General features: G+C 41.0%; 1 protein-coding gene and 1 long non-coding RNA gene across 7 annotated transcripts in view; one reads left to right on the top strand and one right to left on the bottom strand.

The window, feature by feature from the left end:
• Positions 1-20,090, bottom strand: part of CC2D2A (coiled-coil and C2 domain containing 2A) — a 303,035-nt gene that overhangs the window by 25,399 nt on the left and 257,546 nt on the right. For all 6 annotated transcript variants that reach the window (XM_079920214.1, XM_079920213.1, XM_079920217.1 and 3 more), the window contains 10 exons: positions 19,611-19,749; positions 17,259-17,462; positions 15,548-15,640; positions 14,484-14,575; positions 10,939-11,106; positions 8,043-8,148; positions 7,746-7,855; positions 6,527-6,623; positions 5,486-5,584; positions 2,397-2,573 (listed from right to left, as the gene is read on the bottom strand). In XM_079920214.1, the coding sequence (XP_079776340.1) occupies positions 2,397-2,573; positions 5,486-5,584; positions 6,527-6,623; positions 7,746-7,855; positions 8,043-8,148; positions 10,939-11,106; positions 14,484-14,575; positions 15,548-15,640; positions 17,259-17,462; positions 19,611-19,749 (1,285 nt within the window). The remainder of the gene's footprint in view (positions 1-2,396; positions 2,574-5,485; positions 5,585-6,526; positions 6,624-7,745; positions 7,856-8,042; positions 8,149-10,938; positions 11,107-14,483; positions 14,576-15,547; positions 15,641-17,258; positions 17,463-19,610; positions 19,750-20,090) is intronic.
• Positions 1-20,090, top strand: part of LOC307185752 — a 180,641-nt gene that overhangs the window by 27,630 nt on the left and 132,921 nt on the right. The window lies entirely within an intron of this gene.

Below are 20,090 nucleotides of genomic sequence, written 5' to 3'. Positions count from 1 at the left end.
GACATTCAGACATGTGACTTCCTGATTCAGAGCTAAATAAGAAACTTTCTGACAAAATGAAATGAGCCAGAAGACAAAGGTAGTTATTCTTCATGAACTGCAGACATTTGTAGTTCATTGCCAAGGGATCACACATACATTAGGACCCAGCAGCTTCCATAAGGTGGCAGAGGACAGAAGCAGGTAATTAAAGCCTAATAACTATTGGCTGATGAATAGTAAAACAAAATGCTTGGTACCTTTTTAAGCATGTCACTCATCTATCAGAAGCAAGAAAGAAAAAAGAGAAGGAATAAGAGGAAGACTTCATTAACAGACATAATCTATTTTAAAAAACTTTTGTTTTTATCAAGACAGAGTAAAGTAGGGGATGTTAAGAGTTTCAGGAGTTGCTACTGATTTTTTAGACAGTTCCATGAGTAAATATCTTTAAAAAATCATATGGAATGGTTCAGCATGGGATGATAGTGGAGGGGAGGCTCTAATGGGCTAATCCTGGCAGTTGCTGTTAAGTGGAAAAACAATTCCAGGTTGTGGTCCCTACTATTTAGGGCAAGAGCTTCTCTCTCCTTTCTGCCACTTTGTGTTTAGGATGCCAGGATCCTATCAGTGCACAAGTCTTCCTTATCAAGGAGCAGCAGAGTCTGCCTTCCACAGGGGTTTTTCTTACGCTCTCATTTTGGAGGTCTGAGAAAAATGCCACATACAGCCACAGTGGGGCAGTGAAAAGCCACCAAAGGCAGCACTGACAGCCTTGATATCTCATTTTAAGGAAGGAAGGCCATAGGACCCTTAAAACTTCTGCAGGAGGAGGTCAGTGCCTGAGAAGAAGGCCAAGTACAAAGGCCCCTCTGGTTTTCAGCTTTTCAGCTTTTCAGCCCCAGTCACAGACTGCTCTCTCGTGGTTTGGAAGCTCACCTCCAGGTGGAGTACCAACTGACCGCTTTTGCTTCTGTTAAGAATACATAGAACTAGCAAAATCATCTTTTCTCTGGGAGCATTTTTCTGTGTAAACATGCTTTTTGACTTTCTCTTGAGTTTGTACATGAAGAAAAGCATTCCAAACATGTTTCCCTTCCTAGAAATATTTTGAAATGTATATATTCTAACATGATTTTTGGAGAACATATTTGTCACAGCTTTAGTGACAAAGGCTAGCATATAAGGTTAATTTGAATTTCATAGATTTGTTTTTCCAACAATCCTTCATGTTTTCCTGTAAATGCCTTGCAAATAGGAAATAGTATTTTTCTCTGTGACCCAAACTGTAATAGTGGAAAAGAAACAGAGGAGTGTGCTCATTTTTTTTCATCTCTGTCTGAGTCTTAATTACAGTGGATAAAGAGTCAGCATAATAATTTGGGCAGTGTAGCTTAGTAGTTAACAATCTGGAATTTTTATTTGCTTTTTTAGGCAGCTATATTCCCAGTGCCTAAAAAATGCCTGTCACACAGAAGATGCTCGGTAAATATTTGTTGAATATATATGACTTAAAGTCAGACAGATGTTTAATTGTTAGCGCTGCCATTTACTTCCCCGGGGTGAACTTGGACAGTTCAGCCCCATTTTCCTCATCTCCTAGTTGAAAACCCACCATACAAGACAACTGTGAGTATTCAGAGAGAGGACACATGTCAATGCCTGACAGAGTGCTCTGGACAGAGTGACAACTCAGCACATGTTGTTGTTGGTGGTGGTTGTCATTACTGTATTAGTTTATAATAATAAGAGGTCATGATCAATCTTTCTCCCAAGTCTGATAAGGGCAGTATGCATCAATGCTGCACAAGTATGTTACATTAAGAAAGTATCTCCCAATTCTGAAGGTTGGGAAACAGTTGCTAACAAGTAGAAGTTCTAGAAATTCTTTTTCTCTAGAGCTGCGCAAAATTAGAGTACTTGTGCATACACTTACTTGTTTCTGTCCGAAGGCACTGAAATAAACTGTGGTGACCCCTGAAGGTCACCTGGTTTTATGATCCTATGAATTGATTCAATATACAACATGACCAGGGACTTGAGGTCAGATTTAGAAATTCATTTCAGCACGCTTGCCAGTAAGTGTCAAGATAATAAAGCAATCTGCTTTTCTACTTTCATATTTCAGTTTCTACCAATGAGAAAATTCTTCTAAAAGTAGAGCCTGTTTATATTTGTTTTGCTTTGCTAAAAGTTTAAATTGCTGATTGACCTAATTATTGACTCAATGAAGTACAGACCCACACAGCTGTTCTCTAACCTTCATTCTGTCCGAACCAAAAGAGTAATAAATGGATACTGAAGTAAGGAAACCTCTGCTTGTGCCATTGAGTACAATTTTATAAAAGCATGGCCTAGCAAGCATTCCTCAGGTTTCGTCTGCGTCAGACATGCAATTCCAGAGAGTACTAAGTTACCTTTTCTCGAACCGACTCCCCAGGAACCAGCTGAGGCTCCAAGGTAATGAACAGGGTGATGTAGGAGCCTTCACTCAGGCTTCGGACAGCGTCAAAACCCCGCTCAATAATCACACTTCGTTCCTTACTGTAGCCCAGAAGAACTGGGGGAATATTGATTTTAAATGTCCCATCAATCTGTGAAGAAAATACCGTTCTGTAAACATCCTGGTGATTTTCCAACAGAAGTTCAAAGGTAAGTGTCAACTCCTCATCATCTGATGAATTCAGTAAAAACTGCTCAGACTGTATTCAGGGCCCAACCCGTCTCTCCAGGCTTGTCTCCTTAAGCTGTCACAGCAAGGGCTCTCTCTTTCCCTGCCTTCTTTGCTTGGTTCAGTGGAACATGTGCTAGTTACGCAAGTTGATTCCAACACTAGGTTGCCTGTGTTCAAATCCTGAACTAAACTCAAAGTGACTCAGCTTGTGCATTTGTAAAAAGGAGATAATAATAGTATCTACTTTGTAGGGTAATTATGTATGCTGAATGGATTAATAGATGTAAAACACTAAGAAAAATGCCTGTCCTGTGCTAAGTGCTCAGTAAGTGTTAGCTGGCAGCCAGTCCCCTTTTCTGGGATGCCTCAGCTTCCCATCTCCACCTTTTAGAATTTTAATCAGTTTTCAAGGCTCAGGTCAGATATTATCTCCTTCGTGATTTGTTTTCTCTCCACCAGCCTTACATACAACTTGCTGCTTTCATCTATTGCATTGACACATTCTGCCAGACTTTACTGTTGTGTGCGTATTTATCATGTTCTTTTAGATAATTGTTCTTTGCAAATAGAATCTGTATTGTGCTCTTTTTTGTGTCATCCATCTCCAATATACCACAGTGTTTTTGATACACAGGAGGTGCTCAATAAATGCAGGCTGAGCGAATTACAAGCCTCTTACATAAAATGACCTAAATTATGTAGAGGTTCAAAAAGGCAGAAGTTCTTACTCCTTTGTAGTCAAAGCAACAGTAAGTTTATGGAAGACTGTCTAGTACTACAAAACTACTCAGGGCTAGACTTTGAAATTCACAGATTTTCAGAGAATCCAATTTTTATTTCAGTGAATATGTCCTCTAGAGAGGAATGAAGGAAGCTCTTATTTATTTTCCTCTTTACATTGGTGGAGTTCCCCCAAAGCCTGTATGTACCCAGGCAGATGAGAGGGTACAAGGAGAAGAAGAATATAAATACAGTGCCGTATAAAGTACAGCTGAAATAACTGGGCACATCTGGTCTGTAGAACAGATAGATGAGCCAGGAGGGAATGGACACTGTCTCCAAATAGTTGAAGTGTAAGAATTTAAGACAGAGTCTCTCACCCTGGGCACTGTTGATGTTTGGGGCCGGAGAACTCTTTGTTATGGAGAGCTGTCCTGTGCATTGTAGGGTGTTTGCAGCATTCCTGCCTCAATACACTAGATACCAGTTGCACCCCTACTAGTTGCAACAACCAAAAAATGTCTCCAGATATTGTCAGATGTGCCCTGTCGGTTCATTTAAGAGCATGAGCTTTGGAATCAGGCAAAACATTTAAAATGACAAATGTGATAAAATCATTCTCAGAAGCAATATTGAGATGTATAAACTCAGAAGTTGAATAGGTCTCTCTACTTTTACCCATCTCCTTCTTCAAGGATAAGCCAATGTAAAATGTTGGAAATTGGTAAAAGTTGAATCCCAGATCTGCTGTAAACTTTGGGATTTGAGTAGTTACTTACCTTTCTAGGCTTCTGTTTTTTTCATCTATAAAATGGGGATAATAATGTCTATTGAGCTGTTGTGAGGTTTAATTAAGGTGACATATAAACTAGCTAGAAATGGTATATATCAATAATATGCACCTGATAAATATAGTTATTCCTACTATTATTACCAAATTAGGAGTCTCCTTGTTTTGTATAGCTCCAAACCAGGACCTATGAATGGGGGTCCCAGGGAGGAATTTAGTTATGGCACAGTTTAAAGAAGAAATTTATGACAGAGATATTGGAAAGAGAGCAAGCTACCTTATGAGGCAGTAAGGTCCCTACTTCTAGAGAGTATGAGTATTACTAGGATATAGTAAAGGAGATTCATTTATCAAGAAGGAGTTTGGAGTAATTACTTCTGAGTACCCTTCCAAATGTAACGTCAAATAACATGGGCAGTTTGATTTGCAAAATGATGTGCTCTTTAAAATTTTTTTCATTTCAAATCTATTCGAAGAGGGAAATGTAAAATTTTTGGCACGCATATAGCTGCAGCATCACCTGTAGACAGTCCCTTTGGTCTAGGGAGGATTGCAATTCCAAATGATTCTTGAAATTCCAACCAATCCAAGCCTCTCATACTTGAGTTTTGTTCTTGGCCTTGCTTGAGACCATGACCCAGGCAGCATTTGCTCTAATGAGGTCATCACACGTGGATTTAAACTGTTTCCTCTTGTAGCTGTGTGAGATTAACACAGTCTTTGGCTCAAAGCCTCCTGTTGCTATGGATTTAATACTGGGATATTAAAGCCATTTCAGAATCTTTAACTGTCTCAGATTAGAGCTACTATGCCATTCAAGAATTGTTAACCTAACGGATCCCCTTAAGCAAAATTGTTAAACTCTGAAGAACGGTATTTTAGTTGAGCAAGTCGCTACCAACCATTTTTCATTTTTGAAATGGTGAGGACTCTGGAAACATTAAAGCACTTGATTAAAATGGGCCATCAACTGGCCTGGTTGTTTTCTTCCAGTTATTTTCAGGCTTCTATCCACTCCACTTTTGTCATTTTTCACAAGTTTCTACTTTGTCCTACCTTCTTCACTTTCATTTAAAAGTTAAAAAATTCTCAGATTGGCAAAGTTGTACATTACTAACTGTAAGAAAGATAGATGTTTTAATAAGTCATGCAAATATGACAGAAGATCAATGGCTTTATATAGGGATTTTTATCTTTCCAATAGTGGCCTTGCACATAGGTTCTCTCAGTGTTAAGGGTATACTTCCACAAAAAAACCTTTAACAGGAAAAATGGATAGAGCAGTTCCCTATTCCTGTGAAATTCTTACTTTTGATGCTTACCCTTGCCTGGAAATATATCGTGCTAAATGGAATTTTCACACATCCCAACCAGTGTCTCTCAATACGGGTGTGGATTCCACTTCCTCTTTCACGGTCATCCTAAAGGAGGGGTGGGAAGTGATAATTGTTTAACAACTCCGGATAGGAAGTAGGAAAGCAGCAGGATTTTAGCTGAAAGCCCGGTAGGTTTAAGTTAAACAGATCTAAGTCACATTCTGGTTAAGACACTTAACAGTTCTGTGACCCTAGGAAAGTCATTTAACTTCTCTGAACCTCAGTTTCCTCATCAATAAATTGGGAATTTAACAATCTACTTTGTAGGGGTATTTTAAAATTAAGACAATGTATAAAAAGCCCCTAGTACAATTCCTGGATCATAGCAGACAGTCAAGTTGAAAATAAAAAAACTGGTTCTCTTCCTCCCTTCTTTCTTTCCCCGTTTATACATGTCAGGTTTCAAACATTCCAAATTTGGGGATTGATGGGGCTCAGGGCAGGCTGCCCCCAAATGTGCCAAAGCGGCATATGGATTACTTTGAATTCAAGTTACTTGAAAAGCAGCTGGTGCAAAAACACTCTGACCCTCCTTTGTCTGCAGAAAGCAGGAAATAAATCTCCTGTGTGAAAGGTGCCCTCCCTGCACCTGGGGGTAGAGAGACATCCTTATCACCAGAGACAGGGAATCCAGGGCTGAGGAGGCTGTACAAACAAACCTTGTTATTTCTTTACTAATTTACCCCAAACCAAACATCTATGTCCTGTCAATTCTTCACAAATTTATTGTTTCTTTGTCTAAAAGGTATAAAAGCTGTCTGTTTTGGTCACTTCCTAGATCATATATCTATGAGTCCTTTGTACATATAAAATTAAAAGTTGTTTATTTTTCCCCTGTTAATCTGTCTTGTGTCAATTTAATTATTAGACCAGCCAAAAGAACACACAAGCGTAAGGGGAAATTTTCTCCTCCCTGACAGGACTTAACACAATGGGTAGAGGATAGGAAAATGAATACAGACATCTTTCTCAAAAACGTGAACTTACCTCTAAGACATCGTATAGAACTTCATCAAAAATGTTGATGAACACGTCATCTTTCACTGACTGCAAACTGGTGGTGCTGTAATCCCCATTGGGGGCCCTGCAAATGGGCACCCATGATCAGGGAGCATGAAAAGAACAAAAGAGAAATAATGAGTACTCAAACGTCCAAACTGGAAAAATACCTGAATATGAGCATAGGTAGGAGGACTAATGGCAGTTGTCTCATTTAAAGGATTTCTCTAGCACGGAGACCCTCCAAGGTAGTACCTATACTCAAATGGCAAGGCAGTAGACAGCAGGCTCCGTGCAGAGAGACAAACCCTTTTGCTGGCTTGTCCTGGTGAGTCTCACATCATCTCCCAACCATGGTGAGCTCTGCAAGGAGCCAGCTGGCTACATACAAGGTCTCCAGCTGATACTGGTGCTGGTATGTGGACTTCCTAAGCAACTGGGCTCTGGAAGGTGCTTCTCTGTCAGACCATCCCCTGGTCATAAACCTGTTGTTATGTGGCTGGTTGGATGGTCCCTGCTTCCCACTCACTTTCCCCACAGATAAGTAAAGCAAAGTAGGGGTGAGGTTCATCTCTTATGACATCACCTGCTCTGAGTCCAGCCAAGCCTGGCCCAAGCAGGCCTCTCCATGGCATGGCTCAAGACCAGGCTACTGCATCTGTTGTGCTGAGCATTTGCCTTTAACTTTTCTCATTCTTTTTGCTTGTACTGTGTATAAGAGTGGTATCTGTTTCTCCCTTCTGACTTAACTAGTTCTAACCCTTGCTCAGTCTCTAACTTACTATTTGGCATTAAGCAAGTCACCTTTCATCTTTAGGTTTTAGTTTATTTTCTATAAAAGTAGAGCACTAGACTAGATAATTTCTGGGTTGCTTCAAGATCTGAAGTAAAGAGTCTTTTAAATATGTAAAATCATTTAATCAAAAATTTTAAATGCCTATGTGTTTCTGATGAGGGAGAAAGCTTAATTTATGGGAACTAGGGAGCTTCAAAATTACTTACAGCTTCCAGAGTTGGGGAGATGGGGAAGAAAAGAAAAACAGTGTAGAGGCTGTGGGATTGAGGGACTGGGAAGCTTGGGCTGTAAGAAGCCAGAGCCTGGAGAGGAGTGGGGTGTCCCAACAATGAACCCAAGTTTCGGAAGTTGGATATTTTCCCATTTTATTCTTGATTGGAGTCACTTGTAGAATGAGGAAAATATGCCTACCTAAATGGAAGTTCGAGTTCTTCATTCCAGCTGGGGTTTGGACCTTCAGCTGTAGTTGTATGGCAAATTGTTCGCTGAAATGAAACTTCTACAAAAGGACGTACTAAAACCTTAAAATCAAGAGCAAAGAATCTGTAACAGTAGAATTATTTTGATCCTAACAGAGGTAAAATATATTTCTAAATGGTGTGTTTCCAAAGAAAACAAGGCAGAAAACAGACTATGAACTTTCTAGGCAATTCTTAAAAATAGAAGGGGCAAGATTCTAAGTGGAGATCCAGCACTGGGGTATTTCACCTGGCCGAGGGGGTAGTCAGCACTGTGGGTTGCGCTTGGTGTGGTTGGGGAAGCAGCATGCTTTTCGCTGAAAGTCCTTGAAGATCTCGATGGCTGCTGGAATTTGCTAGGAGAGAAAATGTATGAAAGAAATAAATGGCATGGAAAGTCTAATTATATACTTTGCAGACGGTTTCTCCAAAGATGTATGGTGTTGGTGGCTATGGTGACAGACATACTCTCTAAGCTTGTTGATGCTTCAGAAGTCTTTTTGCATGCTCTGGTCCTCCTCAGTCACCTAGTGATTACGAGAGCCTTCCCAACTTTCATCCATAGGCCTGCATGTCTGGCTGGAATAGAGGAAAGGGACCTCTTCTCTCTGCTCTCTCATGGGTGCCTTTTCCCCCGTAATTGAGAACCTCAATCCCTCTCAGGTAGCAGAATCCCGAGCTTCCTAACCAGCCTGCCCTGCCTCCATCCAATTCTGGTCCTTTCCCACTGTATTTTCTTTGAACGTGCACTCTGCAGTAAACACGAGCTATGTATCCCAGGTAAGACATCTCTCTCTGGGCCTGCCAAGCATCAATGGGAAAGGCGGTCAGGGATTCCTAGCTTGAGTTAGGATCTACGAGTCTTGCCCTCTTTTCCTTTTGAGCTGCCATTCTTAAAGGGAGAAATGAAGGTCATGTCCAGAGATCCTCTCCCAGATACCTTCCCCCTCATCCCAACAACCCACTTGCATATTTGTTTTTCGTTTTTCTTTTTATAAATTTATTTTATTTATTTATTTTTGGCTGCATTGGGTCTTTGTTGCTGAGTGTGGGCTTTCTCTAGTTGCAGGGTGCGGGGGCTACTCTTTGTTGCGGTGCATGGGCTTCTCATTGCAGAGGCTTCTCTTGTTGCAGAGCACGGGCTTTGGGCGCACGGGCTTCAGTAGTTGTGGCTCGCGGGCTCTAGAGCGCAGGCTCAGTAGTTGTGGCACACGGGCTTAGTTGCTCTGTGGCATGTGGAATCTTCTGGGACCAGGGCTCGAACCCGTGTCCCCTGCATTGGCAGGTGGATTCTTAACCACTGTGCCACTAGGGAAGCCCCTGCCTATTTGTTTTGAATTTTATGGTTTGCTAAGTATTTCACATTCATTTGCTTAGCAAAGTACAAATTATCTTTTTCCACCAGACTGTTTTACCTTTTCACAGAAAGCGTTTCAGACAAACTATGAGGCAATGAAAGTAGAACATTTAACACAACAGCGGCCAGAGAAAACCTTTTCCTGTTTGGAACACTGTCAATTACATTATTACACAAACACTTGTTAAGTACCTACTATACTTTAGGCCCTGTGTTAGACACTGGGGTTGCAAAGGCAAATAAGATAAACTTCGGCTCAAACTAGATAAACAAATAATCACAATATAGTGGGATATATGTTAGACTAGAGGGGTGGGCATGGGCCATAAGAGTGCAGAGAAGGAGTTGAACAATCCTATTTAGTTTAGTTGCAAGGGCAGAAGGTTAAGATTTGCATGGGTTTAGTGCAAGAGTTGATATTTGAACTGACTTGATGAGTTTACACTGAAATGTATAACATATAGGATCAACTATGCTTCCCTGTAATTATTTGAATGAAATGGTTTAACTCTTAAAAAACTTCATGGAAACCAAAAATAAGAGAAACACCTACATATCTTTTTTAAAAAAACAGCTTTTCACCCCACAGTTAAACTTTAATGCAATCAAGATGAATGTTGGGCTGTGTGGCTTAAGGAAGCAATGCTATGGCACAGATTCAAGAGCTTAAATGGACACTTACATATAACAAAACACCGAGAATAGCTGGTGATGATCAGATGTTCTGTAATGGGTGGAAGAGTTAGTCAGCAGAAAAATAAAGTAGGGCAAAATAATAGGGGGTGGATAATTTAAAGGGAAGACCCTAGGGACAAAAGATGCCAGAGGCTAGCAGGGTGTGCTTCTGTGATCAGAGAGCTGGATGACCTTGGGCAAGCCACTTACACTCCCTTCATTTCCATTTTCCCTTTTGTAAAATGGAGACAGTAATAGTAGTGAGAAGTGAAATAATATAAATGAAAGTGCCTAGCATAGTGCCTAGAACACGGTGAATGTACACTAAATTATAGTTTCCCTCATGACATTGACAAGGGCACCAGCAAAGAGAAGTAATTCTTGGTCCTTCCATCTCTGTTCTCTAAGGGGATAAGAAACTTTGCCTCACCTTACCTATGGTGAGGGGCTCCCCATTGCCCCAATGTAATGAAATACAGTAGACATAATTCACTTCTCTGAGCAGATAAAAGAGAAGTCATAGTTTTGTGCTCAAACACATGTTTCAGAATCTAAAATATATACCTTTTGGGTATCTGCCCAGCTCTCACCCACTTCTCTGAGAACTGTCCTCCATCTTCAGGACAGGTCCTTGTGACCTGCCTCTCTGACTGTAGGTGACTAGACATGGATCAACACCTGACCCCAGTTAGGATCTTCAGATTCACTCCTGGGAAGCTGACACCTGGTGGGTGGTACCCTGACAGGATGGACCACTTCCATCACATGGAGAAGAATAAAGCAAACCCACAGAGGGAAGCAAGCAAGAGGAACAATGGGGCCTCTGAAGAAGCCCATTTTAATCTTTACTTCTACCATGTAGTCTGGCTGTACCTCTTGTTCTTGAGTTCTATGAGATATTCCCAATAAATCCCCTCTTTACCCTAAACTGACTGATTTGGTTCTGTTACTTGCAACCAATAGGGCCCTGACTTCATCAAGGACCCTCTTCCTCCCCGCCATCCCTGCCCTCGGGCCCCACAGAGTAACAACTGTGTTAAAAACGAGAGTGAACGTGCTCTAAAGAGGTTGGGTCCTGCACATTCCATCCCAGGGCTGTTCAGAGGGCTCTCACCTTGTCGTTGGCTTCCTCACTGGAATGTCGTAAGCCCGGATAACGTTCACCAGCAGCTTTATGTCTCCATCAGACAGGTTTTGGGCTGTCACCTTCTTCCGACCTTTTCTCCTTGGCCTCAGTGGTCGTTTTTGTTCTGCCAGCTTGAAAAGGCTCAGGCCCAAAATGCTAATGATTACAGAACAAGATTAGGATGCCAGGGAAAAGAAAGATCTGGAAAGTCTTGAGACAACTTCCCAAATGCTGCCCCAAGGTCCCTCACAAGCCCCTGAAAAACTCCTTGTCTTTTTAAGGAGGGTGGAAATTGTCAAGAAGTTCTCCCAAGATTGGGGAGAGCCCACTCTGTAGATTATTAACATTCATTTTAACTGCTACCAATCAGAGGATGAAATTCATGTTCTGGTCCCTCCCTGCACTTCCCGCTTGCTGTCTGCCTTGCTTATCCACCAGCCCCTCAAACGTGGTCTGTGCTCTCCTACTGTCTGCTTTCACTCATGCCAATCCTGCCTGCTGAATGCCTCCTTCCACCTCCCTCCTCATCCACCCACTCGGTTGCAGTTTCACCACTTTGCAGGGCCAGTATTTCCCCTTCCCCAGAGGCCCAGCCGCATCAGCCCGAAGCGGGGCTCCCTCTCCTGGGCCCCTGGAGCCCTCATTAGCTTGCTGCACTCACAGGGCAGCTGATGGTTACAGCCTTCTCAGGCCCTTCCAGGGATACCTCACTCTCTGGAGTCAGGCAAAACTAGATGTGAATCCTGCTCACCTTGGGCAAATTATTTCACCTCTTGAAGTCCGTTTCATCATCTGTAAAATGGGGTTGTTGAGAGGACTTTGTGAGGAGGTGTATACAGGGCACCCTGGCACTGGTCTAGCATTAGAGGCCCTAACATAGTGACTGTTGGGACGATGACAATGATTATGATGCCAGTGATTATGGTGGAGAAAGGAGGGGGTGGAGACAGGAGGAAGGGAGGGGGAGCAGGGGGACCCTTCTCTCACATCTCTCTTCCTCTCACTGAGATGACCTCCATTAACACTTCCTAGAAGATGAAAGCAACGCAGTGAATCACGGGGGAGAAAGGGCCATGGAGAAAATAACTTAATTCTGCCCCAGAGACTAAACAGAAACACAACTGTGACTGCGTATCAGGAAGCTGACGTTAATGACTATGCCCGAGAGCCACAGAACACAGCCAGCGGTGCAGAGCTGGCCTCGGGCTGGCAGCGCTCACGCTGCTCTACTTCCCTGTGGGTATCAGAGCTGGCCAGGCGGCCTGCTGGACTGGAGCCCTCTTTCCAAGAGACACGTGCCAGCCGGGGAGACGATGGCTCCAAGGGGCTTCCGGGGGCTGTTGTTCCCAGTTGCTTCCCAGGGTCTTCTGTCCCACAGAGCGCAGAGGAACCACCATTTACCAGCACTTCTCTGGTTCAAGCAGAGTGCTAGTATAATATTTCTAATCCTTACAAGTATATTTATCCCATTTTTCATATGAAGAAACTGGAGGCTCCAAGAGGTGATAGAATTTGCCAAATAGGAGGAGAGGGAGTTGGGGTTCAAAATCAGATCACCCTGACCACACAGCCCAGCTTCTTCTTCTTTTAACATTTACATATATTTATTCATTAACTCATTTAAGACAAGAATAAGCCCATTACATGTTAACATGATATAAAATTATGAAAAATAACTATCCCTTTCCAAAACAAAGAGTGCGAGGAGAGTGACACTGTTTTACATTTTTGCAAATCTCTTTTTTTGATTTATTATACGTTTTAATTTATTTTTTATTTTAATTGAGATATAATGACATATAACACTGTATACGTTTAAAGTGTACAATGTCTCGGTTTGATACATTTATATAGGCAATATGTTACCACTGTAGCAGTAACCAACACTTCTATCTATCGCTTCACATAATTATTATTTCTTTTTTTGTGGTGAGAATTATTAAGATCTAGTCTCTTAGTAACTCTGAAGTTTATAATCAGTATTGCTGACTATAATCACCATGCTGTGCATTAGATCTCCAGGACTGATGTATCTACTGGTTACAGGTTTGTACCCTTAAACATCTCCCCAGTTTCCCCCACCCCCAACCCCTACTGACTAACATTCTAGTCTCGGTTTTTATTAGTTTGGCTTTTTTAGATTCCACGTATAAGTGAGAATCATATAGTATTTGTCTTTCTCTGTCTGACTCATCTCATTTAACATAATGCCCTCAAGGTCCATCCACGTTGTTACAAATTACAGCCCATCTTCTTAATCCCTCTGCCAGGACAGCTACCTAACCCAAACTTGGGGACCTCAGAGAGAAACCTTTGCGGGGGGTCATGACATGGTACATCCCTTCTTTTCTCAATACTTGCTCCCTCTCAGAGAGGTGCCTCCTATCATGAGACTTTGCTGCCTCCCTAACAGTCAGATTGAGAGCATCTTGGTGGCTGGGACCATTATATACAGAAACATTTTAATTTAAAGCCAAGAACAAACCAGAATTAAAAGAAGGAAGAACATACCCCGAGCCTTCAGAACTTAATGCAGAAAGTAAAGCAGAAAAAAGAAAAAGAAAGAAAAGAAATGGAAAAACAGCATGAAAAATCATCATCTATTCTAAAGTGTAATTTTCATGACTGAAAAACAAACAAACAAACATTCAATGACTGGACTCTGGGCCTGGAATAAAGAGAGAGGGCTTGCATGAATTTATGTGGGCACAGCCTCCCTTCTGTACGAGGATGGAGGCAAAGCCAAAAGAAGGGGCTGCCATGGATTGCACAGTTTTTTGTCTCCTTGCCAACTTGATGGTGGAGAGGAAGTACATGCATAGGAAATGACCTTTTCAGGAGACCAGGAGATTTAATCACAGGGAGGGTCATGAAGTTAACAGACTGTGCAAGCCCACCAGTATAGAAAGTTCTCTTTCATCTTTCATGCATCCACCTGAGTTGAGACCATCTGAGGATTATTCTAAATGATAGGGAGACAAGCAAGCAAATAAACACAGTCAATTCCCAACTTCTATGTAAATATCCATTGTTCCCTGCTGCCTTTGCCCCTCACCAAACACATGGCAGCTCTGTGTCTCCGAGCTGTGGTGCTGGAACAGACCTCTCCATGCCACCCAGAATCCCAGTGGGCAAGTTCTCAGCCACCCCCACTGCCCTGTGATGGGAGAATAAAGGAGACCCCGGCATAGGGAGGCAAGGAAAGCAGGAGGATGATGTGCTGGAGGGGATGCTGTCAAAACTTCATGTGACTGGAATGAGAAGATAGCCAAGACTGGTGAAGTTCACTTGGAGGTGCTGGGAGGTGAGATGGGGTCCACTGGATGTGATGGAGAGGATCTCGTGTGACTTGTTCTAACAGAAAAACTCCAACTAGTGTAACATTAGGCATTAATCAGGCTTTACCAGTTTCCAGTATTATTAGGGGCCCAAATGCACACCATTTGGTAAAATATTATATTTACATGAAATTTTTAATATAATACAATACAAATAATTTTAAAAGAAATAATAAAAAAGGTCTTTTTTTTTACCTGATATTGGGAACTTCTTCTTCTACTACCAAATCCGAAAGAAGAAAATGGTGTTTTGCAATTAGAAAACGATTTATCACTGATTCTCTAACCTGAGGAAAGAAATATGTTTTATTTAAAATGTTTTTGTTCTATGAACGCACACTTCACTGCTCTAATGTCACCTCAGTGCAGGTTTCCAGACCACCTTTACTTTTCTCTGCAGCTCTGACCTCTTCGTATTGTAAATCATCCAGCTTTCCTCACTAGCATAAGCTCCCTAAGGCAGAGGGATTCTATTTTGTTCTCTGCTGTATTCTCAGGACCTGGGAAAATTCCTGGCAGATAAGATCATAAAATTTAGCTGAATGAATGAATGAACAACTACAAAAAGTAGGACCCGTCTCGAAGCACACACACTTCAGAACTGATTCTGAAGTTCTTCCCCTATTCAAACTGACTTGCTACGTAATTATTCTTTAAATAGAGGACCTCTTAAATGTCATAAATATTCTTTTTTTTTTTTTCCATACATGAGCTACAGGGTAGATCAACCGGATGAGAAAAATGTACTCTAGCCACTAGGGCGTCTCTTATAAGTTAAATTAAAGGAAGGAAGGACAAAAGGATATTTTGACTTTCTAGTGCAGAAGGGCAGTTAGTATGTCATTTATAAAACTTCTTTTTTTATTACAAAGGTAATAAGATGCAAAAATTCAAATATTAAAAAAAAATCATGACTTAGAAAGTTAAGTCCCTTGTAATCATACCCCCTCTTAAGATAACCACTGATAATAAACTGAGACACATCCTAGTGTTTTCAGCGTTTCTGCATCGAATACACTCCCCTTGGTTCCTGAGCTAGTTCAAATTGGATTTTTATCACTTATAATCATGAGTCCAAACTAATACAAAGGAGAACCAAGTAACCATGTTCCAGAGTTGAAGATAGCTGTTAATCAAATCTAATCTGTAATTATGAGAAAATAAGCCTACAGGGGTTAAGAATAGAGACCTCCCTCCTCCAACCGTAGGATGTTGGCTATTTTTCCCCTATGAGGACTGTTTAAAATGGTTTTCCTTACCTGCTGGAGGTACTTGGCTACTATGGCCCTGTGGGTATCTATGTGGTCTTTGGTTTCAATTACATTTCTGTCTCGTAACCGTTTCTCATAGTCCTAAAATTAAAAGGAAGCCATACTTTTATGATTTTAAAATACTAGTACTCTCTCATGCCCTTTTTGAGATCAGAGAATTATTTATCACATGTGGTTTAAGTCACAAATTATGGTTCTAAATGTTCCTTCTGGTTCCTTCTGAACTTTTGGTTCAGAATTGATCTTTGATGCAGTATCCAGGATTTGGAGTTACTTGATCGAACTGCTTTATAAGTAGAAGAGAAATCTGTAATTACAAGTTACAGTGTTCATGCAGAAAGAAATAGAGGTAGTAGAGTCGCTGTAGTTCAAGATGCTAAGCTCACCCAAACAAGATGCTAAGCTCACCCAAACAATTAAGCAGGGCCAAAGCCCCTGCTTAAATTTTGCCTTTGATATTTCAAGTAAAGCAATTACAGAAATAGTAAATAGCGTCTGGCTGCAGCTGACTTGCACCTACTTGAAGGGGAGGAATGGCTGCCTTTGGCTTTGTCTTCTTAGGCCGCTGCACTTTTCTCTTTTTTCTATCAATAAAATTCCATGGGGTCCCCAGGGAGATGCCATGTTCCCCTTCACTCCTTCCCTGGTCACAGCTGAATGCCCAGGGTGGCCCCTAACCCAGGCTGGGTGGCTCAAAAGTTGTCCCCAAGATTTTAAAACTTAGGACAAGAGGACACACCTCTCCCTCCTGGCTGAGGCTACTAGATGTGAACTTGGATGATACTGGTGACCAAGTGATCAAATAGAGAAATCTGTCTACAGTGGGGGAAAATGAAGTCACCATACCAAGGAAAGCCCAGACAGGATGGTGAAGGGGCCTGGCAATAGTTGGGTGTCTTTGAGATGCAGATGAACTCCTGTCATTCACATGTTTTAGATGTTTAACTCTATTTTGTGATTTCGTTATCTAATAAACTCCCCTTCGTTCATAAGCTAGTTCAAATTGGGTTTTTATCACATAATCACAAGTCCAAACTAATATAAAGAACCAAATAACCAAAAATATTCTCCCAGAATAATTTCTGCAAGAAAAATCATACAGTCCTGGTATTAACTTCTAATGGCTCTCCCTTTACCTCATCAAACACAGATTTGTCTGGCTTTCACTGGCTTGCCCCATATACACAAGCCTATTACCTATAACTCCTCAAAGGCTCCCTGCTCCCATTCCCGCCATGTTCCCTCCTCTGCCAAGCCTTTGCGCATCCTGCTGCCTGTCTAGGGTGCCCAGAACTGTCCCCACTTCCTTCCTGGCCCCCCGCGCCAAGGCTGCTCAAATCCTACCCACCTATTTTCCCTGCAGTGCTTACCACCGTGCTTTGTGCTTAGTAAATACTTACTGGATTAAAATGGCATTGAATTCCTGACTAAGGCACAATCCTTTGCCACATTAACACTTAAGAGACTCTTCAACCCTACACCTCTAATTTTTCCTAGTTTAGATGTCATTATATTGAGACAAAGATATTATTTAAACATTGGATTCAACAAAAATAATGGGAAGGTTATGTAAAGTACTACAAAAGAGGAACTAATATTGCTACTGAGAACATAGCAACAACAACAAAATACATACATAATAGTATACCAAATGGCACAGCAGATATTTTATTAATAATAAAATAAGCCAATTTCTCACCTGGAATACCTTTTCCATAATTTCTCGGTCATACATTGGAATTTGTTTATAATTTCGGAATTCTGGCACCCCTTGGCTTCTAAGACCAAGAAGCCTGAATCGTTTGGATCTGTTTAATTCCTCATCTGAAACAAAGTTAAATTCCTGTTGTAGCTGTTCCAGTCGAAAGAAATCGGGGATGTAGGATTCACCACTGGTAGCAACCTATAAAAACCAAGAAATACAAAACTCTAGATAACAGGCAGATTTCATCCAAAGAAACTTGGCACTGAGCTTTTGGGAATGACGTTTTAACAGTTTTAGGCAGAGAGACTTGAAACATCCATCATTTCATTTAAAGAGAAAATACACTAAAATATAATGGTAATGAGGCAGATGCTACTCTGCCTTTTATAGCTACTAATATTCATTTAGTAGCTATAAAAAGTATCATGAATCATTTTTCCAGAGAAATAAAAGTTAAAAGGTTCATTTTTGGTACGCACGCTCCTCTAACAGTTGTCATGAAAATATACAGACTGAAAAATATGAGATTTATATCAGTGTATTACCAAGTGCCTACTGCAAATAAGATTATTCATATACATAATGTATATAAAGTGTATGTATTTTAAATGTATTTTTAAAGTATTTTACACTTTAATATTTTAAATATATTTTAAAATATTTTAAAAATATAACTTTTGGACTTTATTTATGCACAAATGTAGACAAAGGCCCTAGAGTCGGCTGATCAGCTTCACTTGGCTCCACAGCCATGCTCTCCTGTCCCTGCACAGCACCTCATGGCCTTGGTCACTGAGAAAAGTGAACCAGAGATGGACCCAAGCACCAGCCTCCGATGCCCCTGTACCCTGGTACAGAAAGTGCGGCTTCAGCACCACTGAGAGACTAGCAGGTGTGGGCTGCACTCTGCCCAGGTGTCTGCTTGTTCCTCTGCTGGGTGCTTTGCCAGCTGCAAACTCCTCCTGGGCAGATCTCTGCTTCTCTTCAGGGAGCAGAGATCTGATGGAGCTTTGCGATGGGAAAGGTGATACTGCTGTGAAAATCCTGGTTCATAAAAAAGAGGCCAGTCAGGAGGGCAAACTCTGTGTTTTGTCCTTCTATGGGAAGCAAATAGTTAAAAAGAAAAAAAAAAATGAAGGAGACATATGCACTATATTATTGTCAATTTAAAGCTAGTCATTGAAACATATCAATAATTTGAAAGCTTTGTATGAAATAGGCTATACTTCAGGTAATATGGCCTATTCTTTTTTTTTAAGGTGGATATTTTCATTTTAATTAATAAAACAAAAATGAAACAATGAAGACATATATTGGGACTTCACTCATTCACCAATTATGCAAGAAATGTTTTGGTTAAATAAGATAATTTATTCTTTTTAATAGTTCTCTAAGTATCAACATGCACTAAGTATCATGTCGGAAGGAGATTTTATGAAGATAAAAGTCAGAATAAACCAAAGCTTGCTTTGGGACTTATCTTAGAATCACTAGGAGAGAAGTGAAAGTTTTCATCCTGGTTATAGTTACCCTACTGATGGACTCGAACTAAGAAATGTGATCACGGAATGTGTTGCTATGGCCACTTTCTGGATCATCTACTTGTTTATTAGGTTTTGTGGGAATTATGAACTTGGGAGTAAAAGCAATTGTATTTGTTACCAAGAGAAATCATTTACTGACTAATGTTCCATTTTATTTACAAATTCATTGAAGAAAGAATTTTGAATGTTATGATAGATACAAGCAATTTATATCAAAAACACTTCAATGAAACCTAAAAGGTAATCTAATTAATCATCCAACAAGAAAGCAAACAAAACCACCATTTCTGAAAATGCCCCATCAGCCCTTCAAAGTATGATGGAAAGAGCACAGGGCCTGAAATCACATCAACTTGGAGCTGTGTCCTTACCATCTGTGGGGTGTGGAGCAAGGAACCCTGAGTGTCTGGGTTCAGTGTCTCTCCACAGAAGGGGCAAATTGAAACCTTTCTTTAGGGGTTTTACAGAGGTTAGAGGTAAGAGTAACAACAACAGCAGCAGCTGATGTTGACTGTACACTGACTGTGTGCCCAGCTTGATGTTGATCGCAGCAGCTCATTTCCTCCTGACAACACTGTGAGGGCATCACAGGGCTTAGGGGCATGAGTGCTTGCCTTCATCACACAGCCAGTAGGTACAGAGCTAAAATTTAAACCTGTCATTCAACCCAGGCTTCATGCTCTTAAACACTATTGCGCAGGAGAACATATGGGGAAGAAAATGTGTGTCAAGACCCAGCCATTTCTGTTATTATCACACCAAGTGGAGAAGTGGTACGTGTCCAGATCTCCTGCCACATTACCGAGATGAGCTGCATCAAAGGGGCATTGCTGGGGTCATTGGGGTCAAGCTTGGACTCTGCTGCCCACTTGGCCAACTTTTTCATGTCTGTCAGTCCTGATGTGCCGATAGATGAGATGGCATCTGCTCTCTTCAAAGCGCTGAAAATGAAAGTTGATTCCATGAGACTGACTTTATCACAGAGCAGTTTGCGTTAAGACCACAAAATCCCAGGGACAGCACTGCTTAAGGAGGCTATTCCCTATGAGAGAAAATCTGATCATAAGGAAGGACTTTTGACATTTTTCTTTACTTGATGGTTACTATTAAATATGTTATAAGCATAATAAAGAAGTCTGAATGGTGGGAGAAAGTATTTTCAAAGCACACATCTAATAAGGGGTTAATATCCAAAAAATATAAGGAACTCATACAACTCAGTAGCAAGAAAACAAATAATCTAATTAAAATGGGCAAAGGATCTGAACTGACATTTTTCCAA

Source organism: Stenella coeruleoalba (genome assembly GCF_951394435.1).
Source record: "Stenella coeruleoalba genome assembly, chromosome: 4".
Classification (NCBI taxonomy): Eukaryota; Metazoa; Chordata; class Mammalia; order Artiodactyla; family Delphinidae; genus Stenella; species Stenella coeruleoalba.
This window is presented reverse-complemented; position numbering and strand designations above follow the sequence as displayed.